At 38.0% G+C, this 19,567-nt stretch overlaps 1 protein-coding gene across 1 annotated transcript in view; it reads right to left on the reverse strand.

Annotated features, from left to right (window-relative positions):
* LOC123536276 (uncharacterized) overlaps nt 1-19,567 on the reverse strand; it is an 88,069-nt gene that overhangs the window by 19,124 nt on the left and 49,378 nt on the right. Inside the window, exons 7-10 of the mRNA XM_053527806.1 lie at nt 15,214-15,265; nt 2,664-2,775; nt 1,361-1,450; nt 986-1,052 (exon numbers count right to left, since the gene is read on the reverse strand). Coding sequence (XP_053383781.1) covers nt 986-1,052; nt 1,361-1,450; nt 2,664-2,775; nt 15,214-15,265 — 321 coding nt within the window. The remainder of the gene's footprint in view (nt 1-985; nt 1,053-1,360; nt 1,451-2,663; nt 2,776-15,213; nt 15,266-19,567) is intronic.

Raw genomic sequence — 19,567 nt, forward strand, 5'->3', positions numbered from 1 at the left:
TTTCACTTTCATTATTTTTTTTCATAAACTGCATGTTTATCTTTTTTTCATAAATTATACTTTCGGTGTTTTTTTTTTACTTCTCATTATTTGCACTTTTAGTATTTTTTTTCATAAACAGCACTTTCAATAATTTTACGTAACGGTATAACTTAATTTCCGTAAACTGTACATTTAATATTTCTTTGCATAAACAGTACGTTTAATTACTTCAACATATTTTTGTATAAAACAATATTGTATGATGTTTTTATGAACAAAATGTTACCATACATTTTAAGAACCTAAAGAGAAGCATCTGCAATATCTTCTGTATAATAAATTATTTCTTTTTTCTTTCTTTTAAACAGTAGTACCTATAACTTTCCATTCAGTTATTTTCATTTTCTTATTCATAATTAAGATGAACTGCCAAGTGTTTAACCTTTAGCCTGCTGGTGGCAAGTGATTTTGCCTTTGCGCCCAGTGCAGATCAAGATCAGCCTGCACCTCTGTGCAGGCTAATCATGGTCTGCACTGTTCGCTATTCAGTAGGTAAATCTTAAGCAAACACCCATTTGAATAATAAATGGTACTGCTCAAATTTAATGATGGACCAGTTCATTATAGAAATTTAGCAGGGTAAGGGTTAAAGGCCTCATACAGAAGCTTTTAAGTTATAATGTTAGAGGAAGACCAGATGCCCCCAAGTGTGGTGGCATTATCATATGACAGAATCTGACCACTGGTAATAAAAAGTGGTCAGTGATGCCCGACTCACTCAGCAGCCTTCACTACCATACCCCAAAAACATCAATCTCCCAACCAATCATTTCACAGAGATTTATCAATGCTGCTCCATAACTGCGATCAATTTTGTTTTTCTACCTTTTGCAATATCAGGAAAAAGCTGTCAACTTCAAAAGAAATCTAAGCACTTTTAATGAAAAAAATATTAGCACAATTAAGGTCATCATATTGGTATTTTATATATATTTTTATCTACCTCAGGAAAGTTTCCATTATCAACACCATATGGACTCTGTCTGCCTCTCATACACTCTGAACTGTTACTGAAATAAAACAAATCTGTATGAAATATTTTATAACACAACAGGACAATATTCACCAACATTTTAAAATTGAAACTTATAAATAAGATCTGCACATATTCCATTTGAAAAGAAAAAAGAAAAACAAGGCAATCTACCAGACTACAAGTGCATATTAATTCCCATGAAATTTATTTAACAAAAAATCACATGAAACAGGGAGCCATGAATGGACAACCTGTGAAACTCAAGCCACTTGACAGTGGGACTTACATCTGTGCTCTCCCTTCAGAGTTTTATATTTAGGATATTACTATGGCTACACATACCTTGCAGAGATCTGGGGTCTCATTTCTACTGAAGCTGGTGTCTGTGGCTTCTTTGCAGCACTACTCATACCAACTCTACTCAACACCAACCTGTCATAATGTATATTTCTGTTATACCTCTGAATTTCAACTTAACCTTAAAAGTAAGGTGGAAATTACTTCGGTTTGATTATACATATTTCAACACCCTTTTTCTGTTTGTATCTGTTTTTGATTATTTGACAATGATTTCACTGAAAATTGGAATGAATTATACTGTCAAAAAGTCACAAGTGGGCTTTGATGGCCCTATATCGCTCACCTGAGTACCATTGCTCTAAATGATAAGATCAAGTTTTGACATAGATCACATCGTGTTCACAAGCAAAAAATAGCAAATTTTGGCCCTTTAGGGGCCATAACTCTGAAACCCATGATGGGATCTGGCCAGTTTTCGAAATGAACCAAGATATTATGCCAATACAAGTTGTGTGCAAGTTTGATTAAAGTTGATTGCAAAATGTTGTATCTATCGTGTTCACAAGCCAAAAGTAGCAAATTTTGGCCCTTTAAGGGGCCATAACTCTGGAACCCATGATGGGATCTGGCCAGTTTTCGAAAGGAACCAAGATATTATGCCAATACAAGTTGTGAGCAAGTTTTATTAAAGCTGATTGCAAAATGTGGTCTGTATCATGTTCACAAGCAAAAAATGGCAAATTTTGGCCCTTTAAGGGGCCATAACTCTGGAACTCATGATGGGATTTTTGCCAGTTTTCAAAAGGAACCGAGATATTATGCCAATACAAGTTGTGTGCAAGTTTGATTAAAGTTGGTTGCACAATGTTGTCTCTATCGTGTTCACAAGCCAAAAATAGCAAATTTTGGCCCTTGAAGGGGCCATAACTCTGGAAACCATGATGGGATCTGGCCAGTTTTCGAAAGGAATCGAGATTTTATGCCCATTCAAGTTGAGTGCAAGTTTGATTAAAATCAAATACAAAATGTGGTCTCTATCGTTTTCACAAGAAAATTGTGAACGGACGGATGAAGGACTAAGGGGGATCACAAAAGCTCACCCTGTCACTATGTGACAGGCGAGCTAAAAAGTAGACATGGAGACCAGTACTTTCTTGAATATAAGCAAGAGCAATTTTACTAACACATTTTATGACCTAAAAAGTTACATATGTAAAGTTGAGCTTGTCTGAATGATCTGATTGCCATTCTAACTCAGTACAGCAGGCGATTACATCATTAAGTTTCATCTGTATATAAAAACAAAATTACTGAAAACTCCTATTCAAAAAACTGGAAGGTATACTTTTCAGCAGCATCAATATCTCCAGTCATATGTACATCAGCTTCAGCTTCCTCACTCATCTTCCTTATCTCTTCCTCTGTCTGCTTTGATATATGTTCTGGTACTGCTATACCTGTTTAATACATATCTTACTATGAACTTTAAATACACTATTGGGACAAAGTTATAAACATTTTCTGACTACTAAAGAATGAAAGGAAATGGGTGTGTTACTTAGCAACAAGTAGAAGACTTTTTATGAACAGCCTCTTCACCTGGACCATTAATGTTCACATGTAAAAACTACAAGTTGTTTAAAAACTTAGAAGCAGTGCCCTTTTTTACCCTCTCTCTATATATAATTATATATACATATATGTACTGCAACACTGAAATGAGTTAGGTATAAGAAAATTGAATAAGATGTCCAAACAAGTGCATAATAACTGATGTATCTAAACTAATACTAGTCTTGTCTTTGTATTAACATGATAGTATTCTACTATAAAGCATTTCAAATTGTTCAAGACTTTTTCTACAAAACCATGTAAACAATTAATTCTCAGATATGTGTATTAAATGAGGTAACCAAAAAACTACAAATCAGTACTATATATGTATAATCTCTTTTGAAAGCTAAAAGGGCAATATGCAATTTATACTTAACAAATATTCTAACTCCACACTTGATTTTCTGTTTTTATCTCTGGCAAATGTTAACATATTTCATTGAAAACTAGATACTTTGTTAAATGATCATTTTACCTTGAAAAAAAAACATAACAATAACTAGATGCATCATTGGACACTGGCGGTCTAGCTTTCTGTCACCATATAGTCATATGTTACTAGCTGAAAACGCAAGACTAAGTTAACTTTCATATTTCTTTAGGTTGGGGATGTCAGTCAGAGAAGGAAGAGGCAGGGTCAATTATTTCTTAATGGGGTGAGATGGGTGGGGGTGATGGAGATAGTAATTTGCATGCAAAACTTTAACCAGAAGTTTTAAGTTCAAAAGGGGACATAATTTTACATAATACATGTCAGAGTATTGGGTCTTGATGCTATAACCAAGTTTTATAAACACGAAGAAATGTGTGAAGGCATAATTTGACCAAAATGCATGTCAGAGTTATGCTATCACCTAGTTTTATAACCCCAAAGATAAATGTGAAGTTTCAATTCAATATTTGCATTAGTTTTTGAGATAGCAGCTTGCATGCAAAAGTTTAACCAGGATTTTCTAAGTCCAGAAAGGGGGCACAATTTGGCCAAAATTCATGTCAGAGTTATGGGACTTGACCCAGTGAGGTTGGTAATTGACCTAGAAAAAAAACTAGAAATGTGTCCATGGGACACAGATGCCCCCACTACATGACATTAGTCAGGGGCCAGAACTCTTACAATACTGAATGAATCCGGATGCGAAACCCTAGGTGCACAACTACACATGCTGACCAACATTCCTGTAAACTTTGGTGATTCTAGGTCAAATACTTTTGGGGCTATGCACGACACAACATTAAAATGACCAATTTTTTACGAAGTCAGGGGCCATAACTCCTACATGACTGGATGAATCTGGACGCGAAACCCCAGGTGCACAACTACACATGCTGACCAACATGCCTGTAAAGTTTTGTGACTCTAGGTCATATACTTTTGGAGCTAGGCACGACACAACATTAAAATGACCAATTTTTACAAAGTCAGGGGCCATAACTTCTACATGACTGAATGAATCCGGACGCGAAACCCCAGGTGCACAACTACTCATGCTGACCAACATTCCTGTAAACTTTGGTGATTCTAGGTCAAATACTTTTGGAGCTATGTGCGACACAACATTAAAATGACCAATTTTTTACTAAGTCAGGGGCCATAACTCCTACATGTCTGGATGAATCCGGACGCGAAACCCCAGGTGCACAACTGCACATGCTGACCAACACGCCTGTAAAGTTTTGTGACTCTAGGTCATATACTTTTGGAGCTAGGCACGACACAACATTAAAATGACCAATTTTTACAAAGTCAGGGGCCATAACTTCTACATGACTGAATGGATCCGGATGCGAAACCCCAGGTGCACAACTACACATGCTGACCAACATTCCTGTAAAGTTTTGTGACTCTACGTCAAATACTTTCAGAGCTACGCGCGACACAACATTTTCGGAAGGACGGACGGAAGGACGGACGGACAAGAGCAAAAAAGTTTCAAAGCTATATGCCTTTAAGTAATAGCTATATGTACTTGCACACAAAACTTTTAACTTGCATGTAAAACTTTAACCAGGATTTTCTAAGTCCAAAAAGAGGCATAATTTGGCCAAATTACATGTCAGAGTTATGGGACTTGACCTAGTGAGGTTGGTAATTGACCTTAATAAGAAGATTCTGCCTCTGCCTACCTTTCATGTGAAGTTTGATTATAATTCAGGGATGTTGTTAAGAAGGAATAGAGAAAACCAGAGGCTTGCCATAAAACTTAAGGTATTGGACCCCTAATAGTTATGTTTAAAAAATAGCATTTGCTTGGTATTATCTTAACAGGGGTGGTATAGTACGTCATCAACAGGTGCGCGCAACACTTCCCGATGCGGCTTTTTTGTGTCAAAACATCTCGATTCGGTGAGTAAACTTGCGATTATTATATTGATAACTAATAGATTCGGAAATGACATAAAGTCGAAAGTACCCGCACATGCGTCTAGTTTATTATTTACGTTTGCATTTTTCAAGAAAGCCTTCCGTTTAAGAGAACATTCGTGCACAATGCACTTCATGGAAACACTTCCCTATTCACCACACCATATAATGTCGCATAACAAGAGTTTACATGCATTTCTGATAAATCCAAGCATTAACGGGTGTTCTTTTATGGTAAACAGATGTCAGTGATACCTTGATTAGTCATTGGAATCTAAACTTTCCGAAAAATCAGTAAACTAAAATTTCGCCTTCCCGGTTCACCAGCTGAATTGATGTCCTTCCCGGCTCACCAATTTCCAGCATGACTAACATCGGGCTGGTGCTCATGCAAATGTGATCACGCTTGCCTATAAGTTCTGTTAATTCGAATAACTAATTGTTAGAGTGCTTGCACTAGATGGTCCGTAAACTTTATTTGAGCATTTGAAGATTATATTGAAAGAACGAGACATATCTTGAACATATGTTGTATACTATAAACGTGCATATGTATGATATAATTATGTTCTATCATGTCCTTATATTTGTTATTTTAGGTACACGAAAGATGAAAAAAGGAACATATCTTCTAGTCTGCATCAATGGAATTGTCAATATATGTTAAAAAGGATTGCTGAGTGATCGGCATGCAAGACATAATTGACGTATTATATTTTCCAAAAGCTGTACGACATAATATTTTAGAAGTGGAGAACATCCTCTAACGGAATTACCCCAGACAAGGATTTCAACGCTCAACTAGGTCTCCGTACCAAACTTTGTCACGACTATGTCGGTTGCTGTTTGAAGGTATGGATATAAATAACTGATTTAATTTCAATAATGTTACAGTAGTTAAACTTTAATAAGGGGTATAGTTAGATAGCACTTCGACACATGATAATATAAATAGAAAGTATTTTGGAAACAATTAGTTAACTTGTTACTCTAATTATTTTTTTCATGGTAACTATATATGGCGTGTCGTCGAAAATAGTCGAGTATGATGGCTTTGATTCTGAACTTGAGTTCAAGGCAAGACTTGATGAGACAAATAAGAATATGCATTGATAATATGCTAAGTAAAGCAAAATCATATAGTTAAATTATTATCATGTGCCGTTTTTTAAAGGAGCAACCTTTTAATATATTTTAAAGGTATAAAGTCGCACCAGTGCAGTTTAGTTTTTAATGATATGATACTACTTAATTTTGTTTAACGTTTCAGGGCCACGTGATCATCACAGTTGCTCGGGAAAAATGAGAAATTACTGTATCGCGCCAACGAAATGTTTTTATTAAGGAGTTTTAGATGTGCGCAGGGAAAGACCAAGAGTGACTGCAACCGAATTATAATCACAACATAGTAGAATGTGACATCGATTGAATCTACACTAGAAAGCGGTTCAGGATTTAACATTTGACTAATGTTCAGATTTTGCTTGCAAATCTTAGTGCACCCGATTACATGTTAAAACTCTTAGTGAGCTTGAACAGTGGTAGAACAGTTTTACTTGCAATGTAAATTATTTTGCTTTTCTTAAACTGTTTAGTTGTTGAAAATGTTGTTGTATAAAATATTATTTAAAATAAGAAATTTTACTGATTTTTATTTAAACCCTTACACAGTGGAAGCCGTTGTGACATAAACATACGCACATGCACTTTCAAGACATAGCAACATCTTTCTTTTTATCAGCTAATGTTATATATTTACACAAATCAACAAAAGTAGATTTATTACTTGATTGTAGCAATTTTAAATTTTATACACACTTATACAGGTACAAGGATAACGTTTCATTAACTTTGGACGTAATTCTTTATAACTCAACATTTAAACAAAATGAAATTCACCTCAAGTTTCATTAAGATCGCATATCTGACAAATTCTTTCCAAATTGTATGCTTTAATTTTCTTCGATCAAGAAGTAGTGTGCATCTCTATGTCACATATTCTCAACAACTGGAAATATTCAGACACGACAGAAAGACATGAAGTGGAGATGCACTGCCTAAACTTCAAAATCAACAAAAATCAGAATGTAATAATTCTTGACACCAGAAATTTCATTAAAACGCACAAAAATTGATAAAGTGGCAATGTAGTAAAATCTGTAAACATTTATTGACAGAAACATAGAGATAACAAGAATATTTACATTGTTGTGATTTACCCGTTATGAGCATTAGTGTCGACTACATTTCATACAAAGTTTAATACTGATGTTGCCTTTCACCAAAATCTGCCAAATGTTATTAAGAAGAAATGAGAGGCACTGACAAGACTCTGTGACTTCAACACAGACAGACAAAACAAAACATGTTTCAATAAAAAGATCACAATTGTTTGAAGTCACGCAAAATCACATTAAATTCCGTCTACAAAAGCTGTTTATGGCTAAATATTGTACGGTAGTGGTCACACGTAACAATGAGCTGTTTTAAACGGTGTCTGCACATATTGCCAGTGAGTGAACCTCAAACAACGACTAGTTTTGTGGTCTTCATTTCTGACTTTTTCACAAACATCCACAACAAGCGGGTATTGTTCTTTCTACAATTCTGATGTTTTGACGTGTCATTTTATTCCCGAGAAATGTACAGTTTATGTTCATCTGTCTACGGATATCATACTGCTGAACCCCAAGTGTTTAGCTTCATAATTTAATTCTGATAAACAGAATATCTCAGGTGTTTCTGTTGTGATCTGAAAAAGAAAGAGTAAATCTGTCATAATATAGCCCTTGAGAGTAAATTAAGCACTGTTTTACTGACATAAACGTTCATTGCTAAATACTAGTTTTACTGGTATGGCAACCGAAGTACCATGCGTCAAAATAAATTGAAAGGCTACATATAATTAAGTCAAACACGATGCCACACGGGCGGTGAGCCGGGAAGTGCATCGTTTTACCTGTTGAACCGGGAAGGCGATATTTTATATTACTGATTTCTTTGAAACTATAGATTCCAATAATTAATTAAGGTATCACTGACCTCTGTTTGTCATAAAAGAACACCCGTCAAGGCATTTAGTCATTAGAAATGCATGAAAACTGTTTTTATGAGATATAATATGGTGTGGTGAATGGGGAAGTGTTTCCATGAAGAGCATTGTGCTCGAATGTTCTCTTAAACGTAAGACTTCCTTGCAAAATGCAAACGTCAGTGATAAACTAGAGACACATGCGGGTACTTTAGACTATATGTCATTTCCAAATCTATTCGTTACCAATGAAATAATCGCATGTTTACTCACCGAATCGAGGTGTTTTGACATAAAAAAGCTGCATCGGGAAGTGTTGCGCGCACCTGTTGATGACGTACTATACCACCCCTGTTAAAGATGACCATGTTTTGCAGTGTTGCAAATTTTAAACAACTTTTACCATGCCGTTTTTTGTAATTTTGTATAATACATGGTATTTCCTCAAGCTCAAGTTGAGACAAATTTCAATCTGATGGCCACTATCTAAAACGTTTGCAGAGAATTCATTACAGCATTAATTTTGATAAAAGAAACATCAAACTATTGTTAAACAATTATAAAACACAAAATAAAACTGTAAATATCACTTTTTCTAGGGTGCCTCAAGTAAACAGATTTAATGAGACAGAATTCTAACTCTTAACAATGAAAAATTAAGGTTGAATCCTGTGGGTGTGTTTTGAATTTTGCTCACTTCATTCAAAAATAACCTTGCAGCAGAAGTAAAACCTACCTACATTTCTTCCACAATATGTAATCTAAAGAACGAAGGCAAAATAGAGAACATTTACTGCACGTAACTCAGTATTTTTAAAGATATCTAACTCTACCCCTCCTTATTCAGAGGTAAATTCACTTTGAACAGCAAGAAATCGCTTATAAAATGAAAATTTTCCACTTTTGTACAATACATCCATAACAAGGCAGTCTGAAAGACAGCTAAATCCCCCACCACTGTTATGGATAGTGAAAGGGTAAACCTTTGACCTTTAGCTGTGACCTTGACCTTGAACTGATATGGCTGACTCATGAATTCTGCACAACGTCTTGATGAGGTGATCTTTTGACCGAAGTTTTATGAAAATCCTTCAAGGGGTTTAGGAGATACAGAGCTAAAACCTTTGACCTTGAGTTGTGACCTTGACCTTGAGTTGACATGGCTGACTCATGAGCTCTTGATGAGGTGATCATTTGACCCAAGTTTGATGAAAATCCTTCGAGTGGTCTAGGAGATACAGGGTGGAAACAAAATGGAAGGCTCAAACCTTTGACCCTAAGCTGTGACCTTGACCTTGAGCCAGCATGGCTGACTCATAAGTTCTGCACATCAATTTGATAAGGTGATCATTTGACCAAAGTTTTATAAAATTCCTTGAAGGGGTTTAGGAGATATAGAGCGGACACGAAATGGAAGGCTAAAACCTTTGACCTTGAGTTGTGACCTTGACCTTGAGCCGGTATGACTGGCTCATGAGTTCTGCACATCGCCTTGATGAGGTGATCATTTGACCCAAGTTTGATGAAAATCCTTCAAGGGGTTTAGGAGATATAGAGCGGACACAAAATGGAAGGCTCAAACCTTTGACCCTCAGTTGTGACCTTGACCTTGAGCCGGCATGGCTGACTCATGGGTTCTGCACATCGTCTTGATGAGGTGATCATTTGACCCAAGTTTGATGAAAATCATTCAAGGGGTTTAGGAGATATAGGGCAGACACAAAATGGAAGGCTAAAACCTTTGACCTTGAGTTGTGACCTTGACCTTGAGCCGGCATGACTGGCTCATGAGTTCTGCACATTGCCTTGATGAGGGGATCATTTGACCCAAGTTTGATGAAAATCCTTAAAGGGGTTTAGGAGATATAGAGCGGACACAAAATGGAAGGCTCAAACCTTTGACCCTCAGTTGTGACCTCGACCTTAAGCCGGCATGGCTGACTCATGGGTTCTGCATATCGTCTTGATGAGGTGATCATTTGACCCAAGTTTGATGAAAATCCTTCAAGGGGTTTAGGCGATATAGGGCGGAAACAAAATGGAAGGCTAAAACCTTCGACCTTGAGTTGTGACCTTGACCTTGAGCCGGCATGACTGGCTCATGAGTTCTGCCTTGATGAGGTGTTCATTTGACCCAAGTTTGATGAAAATCCTTCAAGGGGTTTAGGAGATATAGAGCGGACACAAAATGGAAGGCTCAAACCTTTGACCCTCAGTTGTGACCTTGACCTTGAGCCGGCATGGCTGACTCATAGGTTTGATGAAAATCCTTCAAGGGGTTTAGGAGATATAGAGCGGACACAAAATGGAAGGCTAAAACCTTTGACCCTCAGTTGTGACCTTGACCTTGAGCCGGCATGGCTGACTCATAGGTTCTGCACATCGTCTTGATGAGGTGATCATTTGACCAAAGTTTAATGAAAATCCATCAAGGGGTTTAGGAGATATAGAGCGGACACAAAATGGAAGGCTCAAACCTTTGACCCTCAGTTGTGACCTTGACCTTGAGCCGGCATGGCCGACTCATGGGTTCTGCACATTGTCTTGATGAGGTGATCATTTGACCCAAGTCTAATGAAAATCCTTCAAGGGGTTTAGGAGATCTAGAGCGGACACAAAATGGAAGGCTCAAACTTTGACCTTCAGTTGTGACCTTGACCTTGAGCCGGCATGGCTGACTCATGGGTTCTGCACATCATCATGATGAGGTGATCATTTGACCCAAGTTTTATAAAATTCCTTCAAGGGGTTTAGGAGATCTAGAGCGGACACAAAATGGAAGGCTCAAACCTTTGACCTTCAGCTGTGACCTTGACCTTGAGCCAGCATGGCTGAATCATGGATTCTGCACATCGTCTTGATGAGGTGATCATTTGACCCAAGTTTCATGAAAATCTTTCAAGGGGTTTAGGAGATATGGAGCGGACACAAAAGTGTTACGGACAGACGGACGGATGAATGGAAGGACGGACGGAGACCATTCCTATATCTCCCCACCACTTGTGGCGGGGGATTAATAAGTCTTTAAAGAAGTAAAAACCTATTAGAAACAAGAGTGCAAGAATGTCACAATATACGCCCGTCACAGCAAATTTCTTTACTCTAGCACCTGTATTTGCAAATGGAATTTTAATTTTGTGGTTGTTTAGTAATAACTAAGTGTTTTGTTTTTCTAAGTCCACAAAAAAAACTCCTTACCAGGTAGAGATACCTTAAAATACACCTAAAATTGGAAAGTAACATCTATGTTGTACCACAGAAAAGTGGTCTTGGTTTTTCCCTACGGTCAATTATAAAAGAGTTACAATATAAGTTATTTATAGTAACAACTAAGGGAAGTTAATCTTAAAAAAAAAAAAAAAAAAAAAAAAAAAAAAAATCAAAAAAAAAATTGTAAGTCCACACAAAATCTTTACCAGGTAGAGACTGGTCAAAATACACCTCAAAATTGGATGTAGCATGCTGTTGTACTACAGAAAAGTGGTCTCGATTTTTCCCTACGACTAGTAATGAAAAAGTTACAATATAAGCTATTTATAGTAACAACAAAGGGAAGTAATTCTAAAGAAGGGAACTGCGCATGACACTTCGTCTCATGATGGTGTATAATTGTGTCAAGTTACATCAAAATCCCTCCATGCATGAAGAAGAAATGCTTCGGACAAAGTCATTCTTGTATCTGACCTTTGGCCTCTAAGTGTGACCTTGACCTTAGACCTAGGACCTGGTTCTTGCGCATGACACTACGTCTTGTGGTGGTGAACATTTGTGCCAAGTTATATCAAAATCCCTCTATGCATGAAGAAGAAATGCTCCGGACAAGGTTTTCATTCTTGTATCCTTTGACCTCTAAGTGTGACCTTGACCTTAGACCTAGAGACTGGTTCTTGCGCATGACACTCCGCCTCATGGTGGTGAACATTTGTGCCAAGTTATATCAAATCCCTCTATGCATGAAGAAGAAATGCTCCGGACAAAGTTTTCATTCTTGTATCCTTTGACCTCTAAGTGTGACCTTGACCTTAGACCTAGGGACCTGGTTCTTGCGCATGACACTCCTTCTCATGATGATGAACAATTGTGCCAACTTTCATCAAAATCCCTCTATGCATGAAGAAGATATGCTCCGGACAAAGTCATTCTTGAGTTTGACCTTTGACCTCCAAGTGTGACCTTGACCTTAGACCTAGGGACCTGGTTCTTGCGCATGACACTCCGTCTCATGATGGTGAACAACTGTGCCAAGTTTCATCAAAATCCCTTCATGCATGTAGAAGATATGCTCCGGACAAGGTCTGTGGACGCCGCCCGCCCGCCCACCCGCCCGCCAGGGGCGTTCCCATAATACGTCCCGTTTTTCAAACGGGCGTATAAAAAGGGAAAATGTTGAGAAAAAAAAAAAAATTGGTCCCAGTGGGGCTTGAACCTACGCCCCCTTGAAAATTGCAGTCAAAGTATGTTTATGGTAGGAATTGAATACTCTTCAAAAAGGAGGTACTCTATTACGGGTCCAATACCTTAAACCAGCACTATTTATATATTGAAGCCCAGTGACCTTGACCATAAGTATAATCAGATGTCTACCCATTACCAAGACCAACCCATATGTAGCTTGACATAGAACTTTAACCTGAATGCAACAGTGATGATGATGCCAGGACAAGTACAATAGCCTTCCTTATTCTATGAATAGTCTAGCTAAAACTGTGTATCTGAAAAAATGATTAATTAATAGTGTGTCAAATTTTCATTGAAATGTGTCAACACGGTGGCGATACCCTGGGTATGCAGGGGTGCAAAATGGCGGCAGAATCTCTCGATTCGGGTAATATTTTTCATTATTACTGTCTTAATACTTAACCAATTTTAACGAAATAAAGACGAGTGCCCGCTCATAAGAATACTACACCCTCGGCTATAAAGCTTGGGCTTCTGATTTTCGTAATTTTTGTGAAAAGTGCAACGGCGCATTCTGACGGAAAAAAATGCAACTGCTATGTAGGGGGGCATTTTTATAAAAATGACTAAACCAACTATCCACGTGTGTTTCGAAAAACGGCTTGTAGGGCGGAACCGGGCTTGACATGTTCCAAAGGTGTTGTAGAACTTCAGCAAGTGAAATCGCCAGTTTTCGGCATTTCCGGGCGAATGAAAGGAAATGCTATGTGGGGAGGGGGGGGGGGGTCGTTATGTTATGTGGGGGTGCTTTTGACATGTGAGGGTGACTTAACTGGCTGCTAGGCTGCTAGAGGCACGGAGTGATATGATCATTTGATATATGAAGTACATATATAATATGGATAGAAATTATCCCAGTGGAAAAAATCTTTTCAAGAATTTTTCATTTTGAAGGTGGATGTGAAGTAAACATATGAATGCCTTCTACGGACACATTTGGGTACATATCTCTGGAACATATTGTCAACTCCGTCCGCTCAGATTCGTACTTGTATTTTGATAATATTCCCTGTGTTTTTTATCCCCATATCCGTTAATTTGGGGGCAATATCTTTGTTGGCCTCTCTCTCACACACACAAAACGTAAACATATCATAGAAATATTTAATTTCTTAATTGATGTCTTTGAAACTCACATACTTTACTCTTTGACATATTACCTTTACATTGATATATAGACGTGTTACCATTAATGATAACCTTCATGATAACTTTTTCACGGTAAGACACTTGGCAATTTTCCTATTTATCAAATTAATGCTAATTAATGATAACTGCTTTACCACTTAGAACCATAAAATGTTTCAAGTTTCAACTGTCATGACTATATTTCAGTACAATACAACTTCTAATGCCACCTTTAATATTTTTTTTCCAATTTCTTTAAAAGAGTTTTTATGAATGTTAACATACGCCGCTTTTTTGTCGCATGGATTGTTCAGTTTACATTACAGCCAAGTTGACGAAGGCTATGGGGAATTTAATTATTTCTGATTTTTTAACGCAAAGATCAAAGTAAAATGAAGGACACTGTCATACTTAAATACATCAAAGTGAACATCTTGTCACAAGAATTGGTATTTGTGAATATGAGTCAAATGTGTGAAGTAATAAAAAATATTACAGCAAACTAACTGCTTTTAGCGTTTAAACAGTAGATGTCAAATATCAGATGGACATCAAAATGACTATGTTCCGACTTCTAAAAGTAAAGACGAAAAGTCAAATAACGGTAAAGGTTTTAACACACTAAATAGTTGTTGTTCTTTATCCTATATAAAATTGGCCTATTTCCAATGACCGTAGCACACATCAGGACCCATTTTAAATGTTTGTAACACATTTTCTTGAAGAATATTGTCAGTGCTAACTAAAAATCAAAAGAAAAGTGGGGGTCATGTTTGACATGTCAAGCCCGGTTCCGCCCTACAAGCCGTTTTTCGAAACACACAGGGATAGTTGGTTTAGTCATTTTCATAAAAATGCCCCCCTACACAGCAGTTGCATTTTTTCCCGTCAGAATGTGCCGTTGTACTTTTCACAAAAGCTACGAAACTCAGGAGCCCAAGCTTTATAGCCGAGGGTGTAGTATTCTTATGAGCGGGCACTCGTCTTTATTTCGTTAAAATTGGTTAAGTATTAAGACAGTAATAATGAAAAATGTTACCTGAATCGAGAGATTCCGCCGCCATTTTGCACCCCTGCATACCCAGGGTATCGCCACCGTGGTCAATATAGAACAGTGAAAACAACAAAATCTCAAGCGTGGAGTTATAAAAGTTGTTAGGTATCTAGTAAGAAAATTAATACAAAAAAACATTTACCAATCGAAATTCAAGAGATCATTTCAAAATATTTTGACATTTTATGTAGAATATCAGTAAATATTTTGTATGAGGTATCCTTGAAGGTAACACATATATATGTTACCTCTACTGACTGCTGCGCCTTTAGTCCCTGTACTGATCAACCCAACTTTTTGCTGAAAAAAAACAACAACAAAAAACTAGAGCTATCACTAAAGGTGATGAATGTACCCCCCTCATGCACTGACACAGTACATTGCAATTTGACACACACAAGATTGCATTATTATGTGGACTGTATGTATACAGACTGTATGTATACAGTATAGTAACAAAAAACAAAGTCCCATAACTATGCAGAATATTTATCTAAAGGAACGTAACATGCACCATGCACAACTAGGGTTGGTACTGATCACTTGTGTAGTTTCATTAAATTATGTGCAAGGGTTCGGAAGATTAGGTGCGCACAAGATTGCATATGCAGACTGTATGTACATGTATTTTAACAAGAAACAAAGTCCCATAACTCTGCAATTTTTGTTGTTGAAAGAACCTAACATGCCCTATGCACAACTACTGTTGTTACTGATCACTTGTGTGAAGTTTCATTAAATTGTGTCAAGGGGATAAGAAGAGATGGTGCACACAAGATTGTGTCTATGTATATAGTATAGTAACAAAAAACAGTCCCGTAACTCTGCAATTTTTTTTCTGAAAGAACCTAACATGCCCGATGCACAACTACTGTTGTTACTGATCACTTGTGTGAAGTTTCATTAAATTGTGTCAAGGGGATGAGGAGAGATGGAGCGCACAAGATTGTGTCTATGTATATAGTATAATAACAAAAAACAAAGTCCCGTAACTCTGCAATTTTTTATTCTGAAAGAACCTAACATGCCCGATGCATAACTACTGTTGTTACTGATCACTTGTGTGAAGTTTCATTAAATTGTGTCAAGGGGATGAGGAGAGATGAAGCGCACAAGATTGTGTCTACGGACAGACAGACGGACAGACAGACAGAAGTGCCTTCATGCAAAAAGTTAACATTGGCCAGTGTGACCTTGACCTTTGATCTGGTGACCCCAAAGTCAGTAGGGGTCATGTACTCAATAAGTACTACCAGCAAGTGAAGTTTGAAGGTCCTGGGTGCAGTGGTTTGCGAGTAAAGAGCCTTCATACAAAAAGTTAACATTGGCCCCTGTGACCCTGACCTTTGACCTGGTGACCGCAAAGTCAGTAGGGGTCGTGTACTCAATAAGTACTATCAGCATGTGAAGTTTGAAGGTCCTGGGTGCAGTGGTTTGCGAGTAAAGAGCCTTCATGCAAGAAGTTAACATTGGCCCCTGTGACCTTGACCTTTTACCTGGTGACCCCAAAGTCAGTAGGGGTCGTGTTCTCAATAAGTACTACCAGCATGTGAAGTTTGAAGGTCCTGGGTGCAGTGGTTCGCGAGTAAAGTGCCTTCATGCTCAAAGTTAACGTTGGCCCCTGTGACCTTGACCTTTGACCTGGTGACCCCAAAGTCTATAGGGGCCATGTACTCAATAAGTACTATCAGCAAGTGAAGTTTGAAGGTCCTGGGTGCAGTGGTTCGCCAGTAAAGAGCCTTTACGCAAAAAGTTAACATTGCCCCCTTTGACCTTGACCTTTGACCTGGTGACCCCAAAGTCAGTAGGGGTTGTGTACTCAATAAGTACTACCAGCATGTGAAGTTTGAAGGTCCTGGGTGCAGTGGTTCGCGAGTAAAGTGCCTTCATGCAGAAAGTTAACATTGGCCCCTGTGACCTTGACCTTTGACCTGGTGACCCCAAAGTCAGTAGGGGTTGTGTACTCAATAAGTACTACCAGCATGTGAAGTTTGAAGGTCCTGGGTGCAGTGGTTCGTGAGTAAAGTGCCTTCATGCAAAAAGTTAACATTGGCCCCTGTGACCTTGACCTTTGACCTGGTGACCCCAAAGTCAGTAGGGGTTGTGTACTCAATAAGTACTACCAGCAGGGCTCCGGAAATTTTGAGAACTCAATCGGTCCGAAACGAAAATCATGACAACAGCGCTACCCCACCCACCGCATTACCAATATATACCATATTTGTAAAACGTGATAGATGAAGAAATAAGCATGTCATGCACTAAAAATGATTGTATCATAGCTCGGCGTTTTTTCTTAACAAATTTGGTTCAGGTAAATCGCATACACCGAGTACATGGTGCGGTAACTAAAAGTGTGCAGGTATTTAATACCCGCACGCTAGTTACCGCACTGTTGGATAGGAAAGTATGCCAGCGTGTCTGGATTAGTAGACCGCAAAGTGTATTTTGTATCATAGCTCGGTGTTTTTTCTTAACAAATTTGGTGCAGGTAATTCGTATACTCCAAGTACAGGGTGCGGTAACTAAAAGTGTGCAGGTATTTAATACCCGCACGCTAGTTACCGCACTGTTAGATAGGAAAGTATGCCAGCTGTCTGGAACAGTAGAAAACAAGTAATAGCAAGAGCATTGAAACTCAAGGGTAAATGGTTTGTACGAGGGGGCGTAGCCCCCGAGTATAAATCGTTTACCCGAGAGTTTTAATGTTCTTTCTGTATTGTATCATAGCCATCCATATATGGTAGTTCAGTAGGCGTTCCACATTGCCATATACAGCAGTTCAGTGAGTACTTAAAATCCTTGCTTTACAAATGTGTAAAGCTCAGGTAAAATAAACCAATGCCAGCGCAGAAAATCAATAAAATGCACTTCGCTGTCTGCTGTTAGAGACACGCCCATACACGCTGGCATACTTTCCTATCTAACAGTGCGGTAACTAGCGTGCGGGTATTTAATACCTGCACACTTTTAGTTACCGCACCCTGCGCTCAGTGTATACGATTTACCTGCACCAAATTTGTTAAGAAAAAACACCGAGCTATGATACAAGTGTATTTTATTGATTTTCTGCTCTAGCATTGGTTTATTTTACCTGGGCTTTACACATTTGTAAAGCAAGGATTTTAAGTACTCACTGAACTGCTGTATATGGCAATGTGGACCGCCTACAACTACCATATATGGATGGCTATGATACAAAACAGAAAGAACATTAAAACTCTCGGGTAAACGATTTATACTCGGGGGCTACGCCCCCTTGTACAAATCGTTTACCCTCGAGTTTCAATGCTCTTTCTATTACTTATTGACTTTCTGCTCTCGCATTGGTTTATTTTACCTGGGCTTTACCCACTGAACTGCTGTATATGGCAATGTGGAACACCTACAACTACCATATATGGATGGCTATGATACAAAACAGAAAGAACATTAAAACTTTCGGGTAAACAATTTATACTCGGGGGCTATGCCCCCTCGTACAAATCGTTTACCCTCGAGTTTCAATGCTCTTTCTATTACTTTATCATAGCTCGGTGTTTTTTCTTAACAAATTTGGTGCAGGTAATTTGTATACACTGAGTACAGGTACGTGCGGTAACTAAAAGTGTGCAGGTATTTAATACCCGCACGCTAGTTACCGCACTGTTGGATAGGGAAGTATGCCAGCATGTCTGGAACAGTAGACAACGAAGTGTACTTTATTGATTTTTTGCTCTAGCATTGGTTTATTTTACCTGGGCTTTACACATTTGTAAAGCAAGGATTTTAAGTACTCACTGAACTGCTGTATATGGCAATGTGGAACGCCTACAACCACCATATATGGATGGCTATGATACATAAGAGGACCATGATGGTCCTGAATCGCTTACCTGTCTCCACATGACCCAATTTTCATGAAGATCCATTGAAAAATATGGCTTCCAGAGAGGTCACAAGGTTTTTCTATTATTTGACCTTGATATTATCAAGGTGAACATTCTCAACAATTTTCATGAAGATTTCATGAAGAGTATGGCCTCTAGAGAGGTCACAAGGTTTTTCTATTTTTATACCTACTGACCTAGTTCTGACCACACGTGACCGAGTTTCAAACTTTATCTAGATATCATCAAGGTGAACATTCAGACAAAGTTTCATGAAGATCCATTGAAAAATATGGCCTCTACAGTGGTCAAAAGGTTTTTCTATTTTTAGATCTACTGACCTAGTTTTTGACCGCAGTTGACTCAGTTTCGAACTTGACCTAGATATCATCAAGATAAACATTCACACCAACTTTCATACATATCCCATGAAAAATATGGCCTCTAGAGAGGTCACAAAGTTTTTTTTATTATTTGACCTACTGACCTAGTTTTTGATGGCACGTGACCCAGTTTCAAACTTGACCTAGATATCATCAAGGTGAACATTCTGACAAATTTTCATGAAAATCCATTGAAAAGTATGGCCTCTAGAGAGGTCACAAGGTTTTTCTACTTTTAGACCTACTGACCTAGTTTTTGACCGCAGTTGACCCATTTTTGAACTTGACCTAGATATTATCAAGATGAACATTCAGATCAACTTTCATACAGATCCCATGAAAAATATGGC

Source organism: Mercenaria mercenaria, chromosome 17, assembly GCF_021730395.1.
Source record: "Mercenaria mercenaria strain notata chromosome 17, MADL_Memer_1, whole genome shotgun sequence".
NCBI classification, from domain to species: Eukaryota; Metazoa; Mollusca; class Bivalvia; order Venerida; family Veneridae; genus Mercenaria; species Mercenaria mercenaria.